The 18,408-nt window shown below is 40.4% G+C and overlaps 1 protein-coding gene across 14 annotated transcripts in view; it reads right to left on the bottom strand.

Moving 5' to 3' along the window:
* MAP3K9 (mitogen-activated protein kinase kinase kinase 9) overlaps window positions 1-18,408 on the bottom strand; it is a 122,928-nt gene that overhangs the window by 62,409 nt on the left and 42,111 nt on the right. The window contains exons 11-13 of one of the 14 annotated variants that reach the window (XR_016466894.1): window positions 13,754-13,865; window positions 5,263-5,327; window positions 5,152-5,170 (exon numbers count right to left, since the gene is read on the bottom strand). The exons of 9 other annotated variants lie outside the window; for them this stretch is intronic. Coding sequence is in view for 3 of the 5 variants with exons in the window: in XM_031593630.2 (XP_031449490.1) it covers window positions 17,898-18,379 (482 nt within the window). In the remaining 2 variants the exon portion in view is untranslated. Of the gene's footprint in view, window positions 1-5,151; window positions 5,171-5,262; window positions 5,328-7,978; window positions 18,380-18,408 lie in introns of those variants that run through there. 4 more of the 14 variants (XR_016466885.1, XM_090141111.1, XM_090141109.1 and 1 more) reach the window with 4 other exon arrangements.

The following is an 18,408-nucleotide window of genomic DNA, read 5'->3' as shown; positions in this document are numbered from 1 at the left end:
AATGCCCATCACAGGGGCATCCAACAGGAAGCAAGACTTAAGAAATCAGCAAGGGTGACCTTTAGGAATGTTTGGTTCTTCAAAAAGACCACCTGCAGTGTGCAGGAGAGCACCAAAGATCAGCTTTCCAGGTTAAGGGCAGTTCCAGGATACTCCCTGCACAAAGACAAATCACTGTTCCCCGGACTCCTGTCCCCTTGCCCATGCTCCAACAGCAGCAGACACGTTAATTTACAGCTACTGCCCAAAGCTTCAGTCCTCCCTCATCATTCACCTCCTCTAGCTGCTGTGTTGGGCCTTAAAGGGTGTCGAGCTATAAAGCAGAATGGGATTTTCTTCCTCAGGCGATGCTCCTTTCACCACAAAATGGTATTTTGCTCTTTTCACTTTTGTGTTGGTATTATTTGTTAATCCACAGGCAATTCTACTTCTAGGCTCAGATTTTTTCCTGAGGTTCTGCTTCTCAATCACCACTTCCCTGCTTCCTTTGAATCAATACAGCTTTATTTAGGATGGCATATTTCACAGAAACTGCATCCTCAAATCCCTGTAAATAACTCCAGACCATGTCCTGTATCTGGGACAAACTTCTGCAAGAAATAAATATAGTACAGAGCGAAAACATTCAACCATACTGTATTTGTTTCACCAAACCTCACATTATAGATTCCTTATCTTTTCTGCAGCTCACAGATTTCCTATCAGTATTTTTCTCACCTCTCAAATGCTGGCGTTACCCAGCTGTGACCTTTATGCAGCCCTGATTACAGCCACATAAAATGCTGAAGAAGGAAGATGCCTCTGCTTTATTAGCTGAAGTCCATGCAAGTCACAACAAAATGCTTGACCAAACCTCTGAGCAGGCAACATTTTCCTAGGAAACTATTAGCAAAAAACAAAAGTAGCCTCAACTTCTGTACATCATTTTTCTTCTTAATGGGTCATTAAAAGGCAGATTCTTACGCTCTATTACTCACAGAATCACAGAATTGATACCTAGCTGTAGCATTCATCACTTTCCTGGTAGCACTGCTCTTACTAGAGCATCATACGCTTCCCTATAGACCTCTAGAGATACCCAGCCATTTTGTTTTAATGTTATTATCCTTGCTAACAACTCTAATCGTGCAAGAGAGCAGGCTAATGCATACCTAAAGCAGAAGAACACTTGAGGAAGATCTATGAAGAGAGCTGCGGTCAGAGAAGAGAATTAAGAGGCAGTGCTCCAACACTCTACTTTCAGTCTTTTTTAGAGCTTGCACCTTCAGAAAGGTTTTTAACTTCCTACTGCCTTGGTTGCTGAATTGTAGAATGACCCATGTAAGAGGCTTACTTGGAATACTAAATTGAGTTTGCAAAGATCCTGGATACAAAGTGCTAAGAGCACATATACATGTACACACAAAAGCAGACCTCCACTTTCTATGCCCTGTGATCACAAAACTTCTGTTCTAAAATGGCCATTTCAATCACTTCCTTCTCCTACCTTCCTTCCCCCAACTATTTGTGTGTGTGTGTGTGTGTGTGTGTGTGTGTGTGCGCGCGTGCGCTTTCCCTCCTTTTTTGGTCATTACTTGCACTTGTTTAAGTAGTAGCTAGATATTTGTAACAGATACTCAAGAAAACTTTTTCAAATTATAAAGATAGTGATGTAATGATCATTTTCCCCACTGCGTCTTTAAAGGAAAGGAAATCAGCACCAAGTAATGCCTGCCACACACTCATTCTGTGCAGTTGCCAGGTATTTCTGATCACCTAGTACAAAGCCAGGAGGAGCTGATGGCAGCACACCCCATGTTTCCTCAGCTAAACCAGCAGTATTGCTCTGCTAGTGTCTCTCCATCCTCGTCTGCAGCATGCCAGCTTTCACTCGTCTTTGCAAACAGCTTGGCTTTGCCTTCACCCACCCCTTTGTCCAAGGCAAGAAACAAGGATGTGCTGCAAGGGCTTGCTGTTTTCAGAGCTGCCTCTGTTTAATTTTATGAGTGCAGCTCCCTTCCTAAAAGGAGTAAAACTTATTTCAATGACCTGCACTTATCTTCCTCTCCCCTTGAATCTAGACAAAAATAGTGGCTTTGAGGTGCATTATGGCTTTAGTCATCTAAAAAATGCACGATGCCAGCCAAAATGCAATTCATAGCTCATAAAGGGAATTTAGCCAGCAAATGGCTGACAGAAATCAGGAGAGCCAGAAGAATCTGGAGAGCTAAAGTGGACAATTTGCAGTGGTGGGGCTTGGATCAGACAAGGTCAGTGCAGGCAGTAACCCATGCCTGGGTCAGGACTGACAACAGGCTGAGCCACAACAGAGAGAAACAGGAGAAAATCAGAAAGAAAAAAAAACAAAACAAATCAAATCAAAATCTAAACAGCTGAAAGAGTAAAGCCTGGTTATCATAAGCTCATCTGTGTTACTATTCAGTACCTAATTAACCAGACTCTGAATAGTTTCTACAAATACCAAAAGTCAGCTCTGCTGGAAACTGATATGGTCTACACCAGTCAGCATCTCATCCACTAGAAAATAAAAGAAGAGGCACTGCTATGCAAGGTGCAAAACTGAATGATAGCAGATGATATCCTGCAAATGCACACAGGGAACATGAGAACTCACTGCTCCCAGAGCTGGTAATGGGATGCAGGCCTTCACAGGGTGCAGTCACAAGGCTTGGATGGGACTGAGTCCTCCTGACCCATGCATAATGCTTCTCTGGCTGCAAGAACAGGAAGAACCTAACGCTCAGTGGCACTGGCAAAACCGGCAGTTTGCAGCCCTTTGCAGGCAGTAGCTGTGTGATGGCAAGTTGCCAAATGCCCGCTGTAAAAACCCAGGTCCTCAGTGAAATGCAATTCCCACACAAGTTGCCAGCCTGATGATGAGAGCGAAGCAAGGTGTGGAGTTCCACCACAGAGGGGGACATGCTCCTTTCCTGACCACCTGCCACAGTGACACAAGCCACAGGTGAGCTAATTCCTTCCGAGGATCTCTTATGACATCCACCTCTAGCATTATGCAGGCTGCAGATCCCAGATGGAAGCTGTGGTTATTTTCTTTCCAATATACAGAAGCCCTTTTATCTCTCAGCTGCCAAAAGAGGCATGAGGATGATGACAGGAAAACGATCAGCAAGTCTTTACCAGTGACAGCCATCGAGACACAGCCATATGTAAGCCTCACTTCTGCTTCCTGCCCTTATCTGCCCATAAGCTGCTAAGTGACCATCTAATGAGCCTGAGCAGCTCCCCTGCTGAGGAACATCCCCCTCAGTGCCATATAGCCAGAACTGCTCAGATCTGCTGCAATCCCTGCCTGGCTCAGATCCTGGGGACAGTTCTGTCCCACCAGCCATCCCCAGTGAGTGACAAGGACTGTCAGACACATCCATGGGGCCCGTGCTGCTTATCACCTGCTAGTACAGGTCCTTCTGCTTCCTTCACGTGCACTGTGTTAGCACCAAGGGAGCCACATCAGAAGCTGCTTCTTAGCATTGCTAATAATCATGCAAGAAACTCTTAATCTATTTTTAAATGAAGGCTGAGGGCTCTGAAAGATGAAGGACTAGAACAAGAATATAACAAAAAACATAACATGGGGAAAAAAACCACATATTTTCGAGGTCTTCTGAGACAAGCTCCAGGAAGGTTATGCAATGTAGTATTCACATCCACTCCTGCGGATGTCCAGAGGTAATGCATAGCCCTGGAGATAATGTGCTGTCAGCTGTGGGGTAGATGTCTACAGTCCTGCCCAGGCAGTGTGATCCAGGAGCAAGAAGACTACCAGAATAAAGAGCAAGCAGTGTGCTATACTTAAACTCCACCATCACACCTTCCAGTAAGGGGACATGACTCTGCATTATCCTCACGCATCTTTAGATAGGGAGCAGGAGGCTTGTGTTTTGGTTTGTGTTTTTTTTTTTTGTTTGCTTTTTGCAGGGAGGAAAATAGAAGGCCATGGGACTTACTTAGCTCAACAAGGGTAAGCAGTTGGGCTGGGAGCAGAGCTGTGCACTAAACCCTTTGTAATGCCCAGATAAGACTAACAATTTCCCTTGCATGGGGTGGCAGCTTCTGTGTGACTGACTGGGATACGTGCTGAAACCACATCTGTGTAGCACACAAACAGCCACGCAGCACTTGGTGCCTACGCACAGTAGCTGGTTATCAGGTAGCCTGAAGCAAATTAAAGCCACGGACCTGTCTGAGCAAGGCTTCTTTTCCATGCCATCTAGTATACGTGCGATAAAATAAATGATGTATTTATTGTTTATTTTTGGTTTGTCACTGACAGAGCATAGTACTTAAACGTGGATGTGGTAAATTTCCTTCAGCTTTAAAGTGACAAAATGAAGCAGTCATTGTAGAAAAATTTGTCCTTCAAGTTCTTAGGACACAGTCCATTGCAGCCTGAGTCACTCACCATCACTGCAGCACACACCTGTTGTCTATACCCTGGGTTGTCTTCTTATGGAAAATCTACCTCCTTAACAGCCTGATGCAAAACAATAATTAACAATATTTCTGCACTGGTAGGAATGTCCCCGTACAGTTTGAGGATGGAAACAGTTTTTTCCTGGGAATCCATTCTGCAGTTGCCAGAGGCTGCCAAGCTGAGCCTTGGTGTTATTTTAAGCCTTGTTCCCAGATGTAACAGCATTATGTTAACCAAAAGCCTTTCTTCTAGAAAGGAAGAAAACTATGCAAGCAGGATGGTGACTTTCAGAGAGAATTATTGTCATTGGTGTGAAATTAATCCAGGCTTTATTACAGCTGATGAATCCTATATACCTCGTATGTTCAAATCTATGTATTTTGTCTATTCTTTTTGCTAAAAAACAATACTTAATGCACATACCTCTGACAGCAGTGTGATGCCGAAATGCAGACGAATCCCTTGTTCATTCCTTGCACAGGACAAATTAGTAGGACCATCACCAAGCTGTACTGAAAGCCAAAGGCACACATGAGATTGTGCACATAGGTGATCTGTATGGTGTCAGACTGACACAGGGAAGGAGATCAAGTAGAACATGTAGATTTGATTCACCTGTGGCCAGGCAGCCAGCCTTCTGCACAGACCCAAATGACAGCCCCAAAGTTACTTCTCAGCTCACTGCCTTTTTGATGAGAACTCAGGTCCAGGCAGAGTACTCCAGCCACACAGAAGGAGCTGGGCAAAGGAAAAGCTGCTGTAACACTCCTATTGGTAAGACACACAACACATTATTGGTGCCCAAAGGCTTTCATGGTAGCTTGTCTCACCTCCCTCTGGTCCTGAAACTCCTCAACTCTTCTCGTACTGGATAGATATTACACAGCACTTACATCTTGAAGAGAGCATAAATATAAATTCAGGAAATTTTTTTGCATAAGTAGCAAATTATTACACCAAATTCCTAGGTTTTCTAGACACTGCTTTCAGTTTTGAGCTAGTCACTTTAAATTTTTATTTATTTATTTATTTATTAAGATCAATTCCATGTTTAATTGTAAGGGAAAGAATCTGTGATCAAGCAGCAGACAACAGATGATGTGATGGCTGTTGAAAAATGCTGAAAACTAAGTTGCTCTGAGGACATTTCAGAGTTAAGAATGGACAACACTGATTCCTCATCCATATCTCTAGACAGGAGGAGAATGATGGATACTGCCTGAAATTGCACTGTTCAAAGATATGTGCATAAATGAAGGAAAAAAGTGGCTGTCCCATCTTGCATGCAATTTGTGAAAGGAAAAAATACTTCAGGCTGAACCAGAACAGTGGTCTGCAAGAACAGTGTAGTCCTAATATCAGGGCTGCATGCAGGCAAGAAATTAGTTGGCAAACATCATTATGACCAACTGCTCCAGAGAAAGCATTCTGATTCACGGAAAACAAGCTTGGAACATAAAGACAGAAAACTGCATTGGAGAGAAGAAAGCCAGTCATTAATGGTTTTGGGTCTCATCTGTCTGTAGTGGAAACACTGTGTATGGAAGGTGTAGGAATGGCTTCTTTCTCCATACACAGCAAAAGCTGAGGTTCTGAATCCCCAAGCAGCCATGAGAGCCTCCTGGGTCCTGTTCCTCCTAATACTCTTCATTGGCTCTGGTTGCATTTTATTACAGCAATGAACTACAGAACTAGACCAACACAAACCAAGACAATTATGAACTACACTGAAGTAGGCTTTGCCTATATTAATAGCACAATCATAGTTCTGCTCTACTTTATGATAGAGCAATATCAGTTGATCCAAACTCTTTCCACTACACTGGGATTTGTTGTTAAATTAACAAGGCCTTAACAGTAAGTCACAAGACATTTAACAAGGTTTCTCATTAAGTAGTAAAGAGACAGAAGTCCAAGCATGAGGATAAGTCTTATTAAGACAGTGATGTTTGTTATTGCCATGCTCACTCAGCATTTTCTCTAAAGCCTGGTATCAGACTTAAGGAGACTTCAACCTACCTGCAAACTTTTCATGGTAACAATTAATTAGGTTCTTGCTAAGCCTAACTTTAGTGGGACAGCTTCTCCCCTATATAACAATGGCCAAGCATGTCAAAATTTAATTAAAAACAGCAGAACAATGCTACTTTTATATGATACACAGCTACATCACATAGGAAAGATTACGCTTGGTCTTGGAATGCTCCTATAAGTAGCATCAAGGTATGTGGTGAGCTAGAACATCAGATTCTTTTAGAATAGAACCATATTATACCAAGTATTACAGAAGGTAGAAATTGTTTTAGTCCAAGGCATTCAAAATCTGGAGGGAAGATGACTAGAGAAAAGTCATTTCTCAAAGGAAATTATGAAACTTGTAGCACACAGTTATTCCTTAAAAGGATAAAATTACAAGGGCTGCTCCAAAAGTAATGCCTCCTATTGTATTATGTTGGCCCATGATGTCAGAGGTATGGCAGGTGGTATAGCAGTAAAGACTGAACCTTCCCATCAAGATTCCATTACATTTTGTTGCTGTGCTGGTAGCAGAGGGGCAGTCTGACAAAATGGTGTTTGACATGGAAGGGCATATGAAACAAAGGTGTGTCAATGAATTCCTCCCAACAGAAAAAATTGCACCCACTAACACTCATTTGATGTTTGCTGAATGTTTATTGAGACCAAGCAGTGGATGTGAGCACAGTAAGGTAGTAAATAGTGGTGGCAGTGGTCATCTCCAGTGGTGCAGATTTTTTTATTTTATTTTTTTAAATACAAATGAGGCATGCAGGCTCTTGTCCACTGCTAGCAAAAATGCACTGCTGCTGACTATGTTGAAAAACATAGCTGAGAATTTGCTCTACCAAATAGTGTTATTATGCTCTTAGTATCTGTTGTAGTTTCCATGGAAATAAATAGGAGGCATTACTTTCAGAGCAACCTACATAAGTAATGATGTCAGACAACAGCAAAGTCATAAGCCAAGACTCAAACACACAGGAATCAAAACCATGTCATCTTTCAATCTGGCAGCATATGAAAGAGAGTTTGAAAACTGGTTCAAGCAATAGTATCTTAATAAGGTGGCAAGGACAAAGGCATAGCAGCAGAAGTGAATCTAAACCATCTGCTAAATGTCATCATGCACAAAATGTGTTACTGCATTTGCTACAGATCTAGGCATTCAGACTCATCATCTGGCTGGGATACTAAATAAAGAGCACAAAAATCTTAAGCTAACAGAACAGAAATATTAACCTTAATAGAAGCAATTATATACCCCGTTCAGAGCTAGATGTTAGCACAGATACCGTATGCCAAGACTGATAACAGACTGGGTAGATTTAGCACAGATTTCAAAACTCTAGGAAAGCCCAGGACTGGAACAGTTATCAGAACCAAGATGACTAACAAAGAAAAAAAAAACCTGTTGTGGCACTGGGAAGAAAATACATGCTCCTCAGAGCAAGGTAATGATATCGCTGTTCTAAGTATCTGTTCAAATTATCTAAAGCAAAAAGCTAAGAACTCAGGACCTAAAGACAATCACTTTTATAACAGTTTTATTCAAGTCTGTGTGCTCTAGTGTTGAGACAAGGCCTAGATCAGCATTACACTGTAATACAATAATTTTAGCCATTGAACCAAGCCTGCTTGGCATCCTTGGTTTACAATTTACAGTACATCCAAAAAAAAGCAAAGAGGAAAAAAAAAAATCCCAAAACGCCAACAACTTTCATTAGCTCTTTGCTTTGCTTAAATATTGTTCTATAACATAAAATAATTTAATACAATAAAAAAGAACTGTAATCCAAATACACATAATACATTGACACAGAACAGAGGAAAGATACAGTAGATTATGCACAAGAGTATTCAGTTGATGTGTTACCTACAGTGAAACAAACTGGACATTAATATAATTTAACTATTTAAGCCCAAGAGGGTCAGAGGCAACAAAGCCAGGTCACAAATAAAGCTTTTTAAAAAATAATGCAATCTTATTTTCCCCTAAGCTTACTGCTGTACAGAGGTTACAGGAAGGCTCCAACAAATCACTTCATTTGACAACATTTCATCACACAAACAAGAATAACCTTGGTGGCCTCTGTTATTTTACTCAACTTTGGGGTACATTACCATTTGCTAATGCAACTGCTTCATTGCAGGTTCTTCGGGCAAAACACACCTTCAGGTGCTATTTCCATAGTAACAGACTTTTGAACACCATGAACAGAAGATATAAGAGGTCTCCAAAAATGGACTGTAATACTTAAGTCATCAGATGAATCCCAGTCCTGCAGAGATTGGAGCTCCTTACAAAGTACCCAACACTTTCCACGCACGGATTTCAACACAAGCAGAAACTATCCCATACCTCAAAAAATTGGACATGGGCATACGATCTTACACTAGAGTCAACTACTCACCTGGTTCTTCAGATTTGACAACACTGTACCTAGGAAATTCAGGTCACTGTTTTTTGCAACTGGTTTTAAACAGAAGCAGGAACAGATCCACAATTAATAAGGCAAAAGAAAGATGTAGCTTATAAAAAGAGGGAGGAAATACATTCTCTGGCTGTGGAATTCAGACTTCCAAAGCCACAGAAGAGACAATGTTAAAATCACAGGTAGTTTCCCTGATTTTTCCACCACTACCGCCCCTCCCCACTCCATATAAGCCTCTCATCTGAAGTCAGGCAAAATATCTCCGATATTCCTGACATTCAGTTTGTTCCGAATTTATGACAAAGTCGTCATATATACCAGCACGAAGTGCTGGGCCAACAGCTGACAAGTAAGAATCCAAGAGCCCTAACAATAATAGTAGACACTGATCACTTCCAAATTTGTCAAATCTGTACACTAACCTGGAAGGATGCATTTCTGAAATGAAAAAACCTGAGAAAATACCTCAGGTTAAATCAAAATTTGTACACACAGCCTCCACACACCATTTACTGCCCCCTCTGAAGCCAGCAGTCTGCTAGTGCAGAAGTTATTGATCTCTCCTGTATCAGAAAATATTCTCAAAGCTTTCCCTGTTTATGGTAAGAACTAGCGATGAAATAGGATGGCAAATGCAGGCATGGAAAGGCCACACAAGTCAGAGCAAATCGAGCCTGCATTTACCCAAAGGCTTGTGAAGGAACTCCCTCTGACAAAACATAGAGACTGGTCCTTCACCATTAATCTCTACAAGACAACCTCCCAGATCAGATCATATTAGCTTTGTTGACTTGAGGTTTTGTGCATTTAGCCCCACAGATACATTCCATTGATTTCGGTGATGTTTAAGTATGCTTTCTTGAATTGAGACCTCTTCCCCTCCTAGTTACAAGAAGTACCCTACATATAACTTTTACCACTATAAGTTTTTGGCTTTACATGGTTTCATATAAGAACTGCCAAATAAGAGAGGCACTGGTGCCTGTTGACATTAAGCAGATACAGGTACATTCTCCACTTGGAATTTAGCTGTCTTGCAGAGACCTACACTGCCCAAGAATGTTTTTTACTCTCTGCAAAGACCACTCAGCAAAACTCAGCTGTTCAATTGGTAAGCACTGGTATGTTTTCTTTTTTTCTGCTGCTTTATTCTTTATATAGTCTAGGATTTCTGGATGTTATGGTTGCCAAGATAACCTTGAGAACAGAGCAATAGCAGAACTAATGTAATAACATCTGTTTGAGATGCAGTGTGAAAAATCAGCTCAGAGGTATTAGCTGCCTTATTCAGACACAAATGCTAACCATGATGACATTTTAAGAGCCACTCACCAAAGCACGCAGGGCAGAAATAGAAGCCTACTACAAATATCTGGACAATTAGTCAGGAGAGACAACTCATTTTGCAACGTAAACTGGGACTAGGAGAAAACATTACTTTACTTGACTCCCAAATTAATCAAAAGTAGCTACATCCACAAGAACTCAAGGAAAGAGTTCAGCTCTTCTCCAACTGTAGTTAAACTCAAGAAGATTAGTGTGCAATTGAGCAATGCGACATAATTATCAGAGGACACATTTGTTTTGAAACTTAAGAAGTTAAATATAAGGCTTCCCAAACTTGCTTGTTTATATACTGAAATCTCATGTTAGCAGCATTCTTACCAATACAGCTTGAAAAAACACTGGTAAGTCTTCCTGTTCCACCATAACCTCTGCTGGTGGGAGAGTGATAAGGAAATGCATTAGGACACGGCTATAACAATGATTCTTCTTTCTCAGACTCACATATTATCTCTCCTCCTGCTTCAAGGCAAGAAGGATAGTTTTACTCAGCATCTATTCTTGAGAAAATGCTACACTGGAACAATCAAGGTAGGACAAGGAGACAGTGTCAATCACTCCTACATAACGTAAATACTTTATCTTGGCCTTATGCTGGGGCTCAGTCAAAAAATTTTTTATCAAAAACCATGAGCTCTCACTGTATGGAAGCTAAAATTCAAGCATGGACAAGATCCTAGAGAATTACTTCTGAATAGTGAAGGGACATTTTTCCCCAGCATTATTATCTTTCTATCATCCTTCTCTAAGCAAATGCAACTTTGGCATTCCTCCTGCAGATCTGTTCTAGGTCCACACTTGCTAGATGCGCATCTATCTGACCCCATCAGCTCCAGACCTAACAGTAGCCCACTTCAAGCTGAGCAGAAAAATCCACTATGTTACACAGTAAAAATGTGTCATAGTTTCTCAAAATTAGCTAAAGTTGACTATCCGCACACCATTAGCATTCAGATATAAAAACTGCATTAGAATCAGATATATTCCCCCCCCAGGCAACCTGATCTAGCTGTGGATGTCCCTGTTCACTGCAGGGGATTTGGACTAGATGGCCTTCAGAGTCCCTTCCAACTCTAAGGATTCTATGATATTAGGAAAACTACAGTAAATACAAGGGAAACAAGATTGCATATAGGCTCACTTAAAGAATACATGAGATTATTTAGAAAAAAATATGTTCTCAAAAAACATACTTCCACCTTTAAAAGCAGCAATGACCAATATGAAATAATCACCCTTTAGATTGGAAATTCAGCTCTTCCACAGGTCAAAAACCATCAGGAAATATACGTTGTGCCTTGTTATTGTTTATTTTGGAGAGTTACATAATAAAAGTATAATCTTAATTTTTGGAAATGAACAGCTGGTTTTATTTTTCCATAAGGAATTTGAATGTCAAAGAGCCAAACACAAGCATTTTCCTTGGTGTTCTCACCATTCTAGTCTCAACTGTTTATCTAGAGCAATTCTTACAACTTATCCTTTATTTCCACTCCATCCATATAAATGAGGTAGCTCAGGGTAAAAGAAAACAAATCAACCAGAAACAAAGTCACCACACAATCCTCAAATCCTTCTTTAGGACTCAATTTAACTATAATGCCAATACGTTAGCAAGCAGCTCTTGGTCAGTGTCCTCTGACTACTGTTTAGTACATTAAGATAGAAAATTTCACCCTTGTACTGGTTATTTTCTGCCAACCTCCATACTTACACTTCCCCCACTTGTGTTTTATGCTTCTACCTTGAAAATGTTTTAGGTCAAAGCACAGATAAGATAACGTTGGTTTCTGTCTTGGGCTCCAAAATACTATGGCAACAAGAACAAATAACTGACAAGGATGGGATCAAGACAGCCATGGAATCATGTATTTAGAATTCTAATTGAGAGATAAAGAGAGTTAGCAATAGCATACTTTTTTCCACAAGGGTATACACAAGTCAGCAAACTGAAGGACATGAAATGTTTGTATCACTGGTGTTTGGCTTGATGTAGGATGAAAAAAACTACAGTACTGAAAGCTACAACTAAGAGTTCCTTCCAGAAAACAACCTAAGGCCCTAGCAAAGATGCACATGAAATAGAAGGCACCTAGCAATACAAGACACACCTAAAACACACAGATGTAATTCAGAGGCTTGGAAAGACCAGCACAAGTAGCCACACTCAGTAGGTAAAATGATGCTCCCTGTCATTCGGAAACAAAGAAAAAGAAGATTCTATTACTCATGTACTGAAAGAGGTGAAATGCGGTTCTTGTACACAACACTGACAAAGTGTTTTCTACTGGGGAAAAAAAAAGGAGATTCTTGTTATAGAGGGACAATAAGAATTCTGGTAGCTATGTGAGACCCCTGACCCAGTCACCAGTGGGAAATTACCTTATAATCAAGCACATACTTCTTAGGCTGGGAATGACTGTTTTTAACATATAAAAATAAAGCCAATGTAGATGATTTCAGAAGCTGTATTTGTCTCTGATCAATGGTAATGCTGCTTAAAAAAGCTGAGTGTGAGAAAAAACAAAAGCAAATGAACATTAAAACTATAGCAGGTAACATTCTATCAGTGTATTTAAAAAGTTGGGAATAGCAAAGTAAGCCATAAACACATTTTGGTACTGCTTTGTGAAACTGTGACAGCAGAGTTGAAGAAACAAGTTCTTCTTAAGACTTGTTTGCTAAGCAGAAGAAATAGGAAAGTCTAAACCACAGACTAGATATAGAAATACAAAAAACACGCATTTGGTTAAAAACCCATTCTGTCCAGCCAGATGCAAGACCAGAGTCTGTGCCAAGCACCTTATTCTAATCTTACCAAAGTAAACTATAAAGAAAAGCATAGGAAGGCATTCTTTCTTAAAGATACCTTAATTATCTAATGAACCAAAGTGTTTATGAAGTCATAAAGTTATCCTTTGTGGCAGCATGAGTATATGTTTGTAAATATATCTTTTAACATATGCCTTTTCTGTCACTGTTAGCATCCAGTTTTACCCAAATTACAACCTTAAGTTATAAATATAGAAGCAAAGGAAGGCAACTATCCTGTAGTAAAAAGGATCAGAAATTTTCATTTCTAAAGGTTCCCTTGTTTCATGTTAAAAGAAGGATCTATATCACTGTGCAAGATAAGCCTTCCTATTTTCTATAGAGCTGATAGAGTTTTTAAGAATATTTCCAAAACACACAGAAAACATTAGAAAGTAATAACCATCTTTTTCCAAGAAGAAAATTTTCCAGAAAAACCCAAAGAAATAAACATTAATATTAGCTTAGAGATGCTTACAAAGGCAACAAGCCAACACTGAATTCTGGGATACAGTAATTAGGTTTGGTTCCATACATCTAATGGGTCTTCAGATCCCATATTCATTCCATAGAAATGAATTAAGTTCAAATAAAAGTTAAATAAAAGATAGTAAGGTGGTGGTTCAAGGTAGGAGGTTTCCTGTCATTTGCTATTTAATAAAGCACTCCAAATGGCAAAGACCTCTCTTTACTTGACCATTAATTACTGCCTCACCTTCAGCAGAATGAGAGGTATCCAGTTTCATCCAGTAACATCTCTACGCAGCATTGTCCATAAGTCTTAAGATAACAGCATGCTATGAGGAGGAAGGCAACTACTCCCACTCCTAGAGGTACAGAAAAATATATCATAAAAGCATACCAAACCCAAGTAGGTCTTTCCACATCACTAATGAAAATTTTACTTTGAAAATACTCATTTTGTTAGAAAACCAATACAAAAAGAATATTTTCATTGAGGTTCCCTGCCCCGCACTGAATATGAATCTGCTTCAGCAGTAATCTGAAGGAAAAAGGGTACCTATAAAAAGTTACACTTGCACCTCAGAGAAGGCTCAAAGGAGATGAGATCTAATTCATGGTGAAACAGAGCATTGTGCAGTCCATAGGAAGCAACAATATTACAAAGAATCCATAACCATTTATAATTTTTTAGTTTTGACACAAAAGCCTTCCTCTCTCTACTTGTCCCACATTCAATTTCTGTGAAATCAGTAGAAATTTATTTTTAAGTAATTTTTTTGCACTGTAGCTAAGTCTGTGCTTTCCTCTCAATTTTACAGGAAAAACAGGCAGACTGCTAGACAGCATATTTTCAAGAGCTGGCAAACATATCCTAAATTCCTAACTCAATTACATAAATTAGTGATATATATATTGCCAGTCAACTATTTAAAAGAAAACATGTATTTCCAAATCTGAAAAATTTCACAGCAACACATTTTGTAACTGATACTAAGAGTAATGAGTATTTCTTCTTTGTGAGCTCTATAATGACATTAATATGTTTTACTCCACTCTTTTATCATTGTTTTAGGCTGCTCAGTAAATTTGTGCTCTCGTGTTCTCTTTTTCTCAGCAGAAAGTGCAACTTATTCATGTATTTAAGGGTATTTTACTTTTACAGCAAGATTTTCACCGTTTTCCTCAAGAACTCCACCAGGTGTTTCAATGTAACAATGAAATTTTTGCCTCACTGACAAATAAATGAGAGCCAGTAGATAAAAGGTACGTGAGCTTTCTGACTGGCTCAGATTTTCTTGGTAATTAGTGGACTAGAGTGAAGCTCTTTTGGGGATTTGGGGCACCTCACTGCCTACAGTTGGCAAGAAAAAGAAAACAAATAGAATAAGACAGGAGAGTAATCAAACCGGTACAGGATAGATGGATAAATGAAAAGACTACAAGCTAGCTTTAACATTCAGATGGCATCTGGGCCTCAAGGCACCAGTGGCAACAGCTTTCAGGATGCATACAGTAGAACACATGACTTTGCCTTGAGAGCCCTCTGCCTGTCAGAAAGTATCCCACCACTTGCTAAAGCAAACAGCTTTGTTTTACAACAGATTCCTCCTGCTCGGTACCCTCAGGTAAATCACAGGACTCCAAACTAGAAAGCTTATTTAGGGGTTGATGCCCAGAGTCTACCTTGTTTTTACCTCACATGCCAGATTCAATTAAGATAATTGCATCTAAGTAGCATTTAGAAAATACTGTTCCTACCCTATCTTTCTAGCAGCTCTGTAATAGAGAATATCTAAGCCAGAAACCCTGGTCTGAATCCATGACTCTTTGCCATCGGTGTCATCCGGTTCCTTTGCTGTCCATTTGGTGTCAGGGCAGATGCCCTTTGGCACAGAATCCTCCTATAGTTAGCTTCCCATCACCAAGTGGTTAACTAAAAGTGAGAGAGAAGGGATTCTGACATTTCCTTAATTTTCCCACGCAAGAGAGCAATTTTACATCATGTCTTTGCAGAGCAGATGCTGCTTCCCATAACTTTGGAATAATGCTTTTTGCATAGAAAGAACAGCTGATCCAGTTTTGTCTCAGACTTTCAAAAAGGATAAGGGAGACTGAAAACTAGATAGTTTTAATGCCTTGCTTTATGTTCTTCTGACACAACTTCTGATTGGGCTTCCCTTGAGGTGCTTTTTGCTGGTATTTGTTTGTTTTTGAAGTTCCTGGATCACAAACACGTTGAGGTTTCAGAAATGAAAAACAAAAGGATGAATGCACAAGAAATAAAAAAAAAGAAACAAAAACTGAAGGTTTACATTTAACAAAAGTGCCAGAAACATCAAATTTTCATTTTTAAGTTTCTTTGCGATACACCAGAGTACCTTGTCTACACAGTCAACAGTCTATCCAGCATTAGCAGCTAGTGTAGTATCATTAAGGCTAGCTCTGGAGAGTTCAGTGGAGTAGGCAGCAAAAAGAAATTCAGATATTAAACAAATTTTGTGGAATGTGAGGAACAAGAAGTACATGACTTTCCTCGATGGTAACATACTGCGCTTGCTTGCTAAGAAGGTACACTTGACCAACAGCAACATGATGCTTTTAGCCCTCAAACTGAATTAAAATTACTAAGGAGAGTATTTCCCCCACACATGCTGGTTTTTAACATTAAGGTTATAAACATCTAAATGCTCATGTTCTCTATGCTGCTGCAAGAAAGTATTCATCCACAGTGCCTTCACAACAGGACTGGACTTTCCTGACAGGAAGGCAGCATTGGCAGCACTGCCAAATCAGTTATTTGCACCCAAATGGTAAGTAGATTAGCAAAATGAGCAAAGATCTGTATAGGAAGAGTGAACAGATAAGCCGTACCCTCAATAAAGCAGACTACCCTAACACACTCATGTAAAAAGGCCACATCCCTTATTTATAATGCCAAAACTGGGAACAAATGAAGCTCTCATTAAACCCAATAACACAGACTTGCTGGGGGCACAGACACACTTGCAACCTCTGAAGAAAACTGAGTATATGCACACATTAGTTGTGTGACTTCCTCCTTCAAGGCAGGAGGTCTTCTTACTTGGTCTTCCTTGACCAGGTAAGAACTTTTACGAATTTGAACAAATGTTTTACATGCCTATACTGCCTTCCACACAACGATCTCAAAGAACTTTGAACATACTACATAGGTCCCACCCCCCTTGTGAGGTAGGTATTATCCCTGTTATTTACAGATGGGGAAATTCAGGCACGGAGAGGTTACATTATTTGCCCAAGGTCACACAGTGAGTCAGTGACTAAAGAAGACAGAATCCAGATGTTCTGATTCCTATTTGCACAATCCAACTACCAACAACACAAGCCTCAATTTCAAAAGAGCCTTGAACAAGTAGCAGCGTGCACAGGAACCATCTCGGGTTTACAGGGCCACTCCTAAAAAGCACGAGAAAGGCAGAAAAACAGGAAGAAGAAAGAATGAAGGGACATAACTTACATCTGCAAGCCAACACACAGCTTTAAAGAAAGAGTTCCTGTCCATTTCCCTCCCAAAGCTGAGGCAACTCAACTATGAGTCTGTGATACAGGGGGAGAAAAAAAGAGGCTAATGGAACCACAGCTAGAAACAAAATAACAGGCTGAAGTAAGTAGTCATACACCCCATTCACTATTTTGAAAGCAAAGTGTCATGGGAAAATAGGGCTGAGAGAGACCTCAAAATATCATTGAAGCCCACTTACCCCTGCCTTGAAGCCAGGACCAACTACACCTACTCATTCCCAACAACCCAGTCTCTTCTCCAAGACCTCCACCAATGGAGATGCCATGGCCTTCCTCAGCAATCTGTTCCACCTTACACTAGGACACGAACAAAACAGGGCAAGCAAGTGTAAGACTGCTACTTCTGCTCCTTCAGTGGGGGCACCATGATTCCCAGGCCTATCTAATGACACATTTCAGAGAAGATAGTCTCCAGATATTTACTTGTTTCTTTCCTGGAATTCTTGGGAAAAATAAATACTGGCGTCTGCTGCATTATAGCATTCGAGTTTTGAAAATACTGATGAATACCAGGATAGATACTTACTGCAAGTGCCAAATCCTACAAGGTCAGTAACAAAGACTTTGATATGATAATTTTAGCTTACTGCAGATACAAACTGCAATAAGGTGACAGGGAAGACTACAGAAAAACCCCACAGCAAAGTCAGCAGCTCTGAGTTGCCAAATTACACCCAACTGCAGACAACAATCAGGCAGTTGAACAACACCTTCAGCAGAGGCAGCACCATACGATCTCCATATCATCTAACTCATCTGTCTTCAAAGTGCATTCTCAGTGCAAAAAGTAGAATTGAATTTAGAGGGGCTTACTGTCCCGAGTGAATTTCATACTAAGACCAGAATTCTTGCTTGAGTTCATATGCTGTAGCTTTGTGTGTGTTAAGTTCACTTCTGCATAGCGGAATGGTGCTGTCTTGGCTCTGTCCCTCAGCATCTATGTCCAACAGTGTCCGCTCCTCTACAGGATGACTCCCCTGGAAAGGAAGCAGTGCAGGAAGTCCAGGTCTCTCTTCTACAGTGCTGCTGCTACTAGCAAAACAAGAGTCCAGATTGCTTGGAGTGTCAGTACTTGAACTGTTGGCAGATGATTCACCCTTGGCATTGCTGGGTGACACAAACCACCAGGGATCAAGCCGCTGCCGGCTGGCTGCGGGCCGAGGCCGAGGCAGGAACTCCAGCGTCTTGGGTCTTTCCAGCGTGGGGTCCTGCTGTGCATTCCATCGTCTCGGGGTTGGAGGAAAAACAAGGTTGGGATCTGGCAGGCGAGGGACCTCATTTGGATCTCTACTTGGACTAGGTGTTTTTAATACACCTATCCAAAACAGAGAATGTGAAAGAAGA

Source organism: Phasianus colchicus, chromosome 5 (assembly GCF_987193195.1).
Source record: "Phasianus colchicus chromosome 5, bPhaCol1.hap1.1, whole genome shotgun sequence".
NCBI lineage: Eukaryota > Metazoa > Chordata > Aves > Galliformes > Phasianidae > Phasianus > Phasianus colchicus.
The sequence above is the reverse complement of the archived record's forward strand: the minus strand, read 5'-3'. Positions and strand labels throughout refer to the sequence as shown.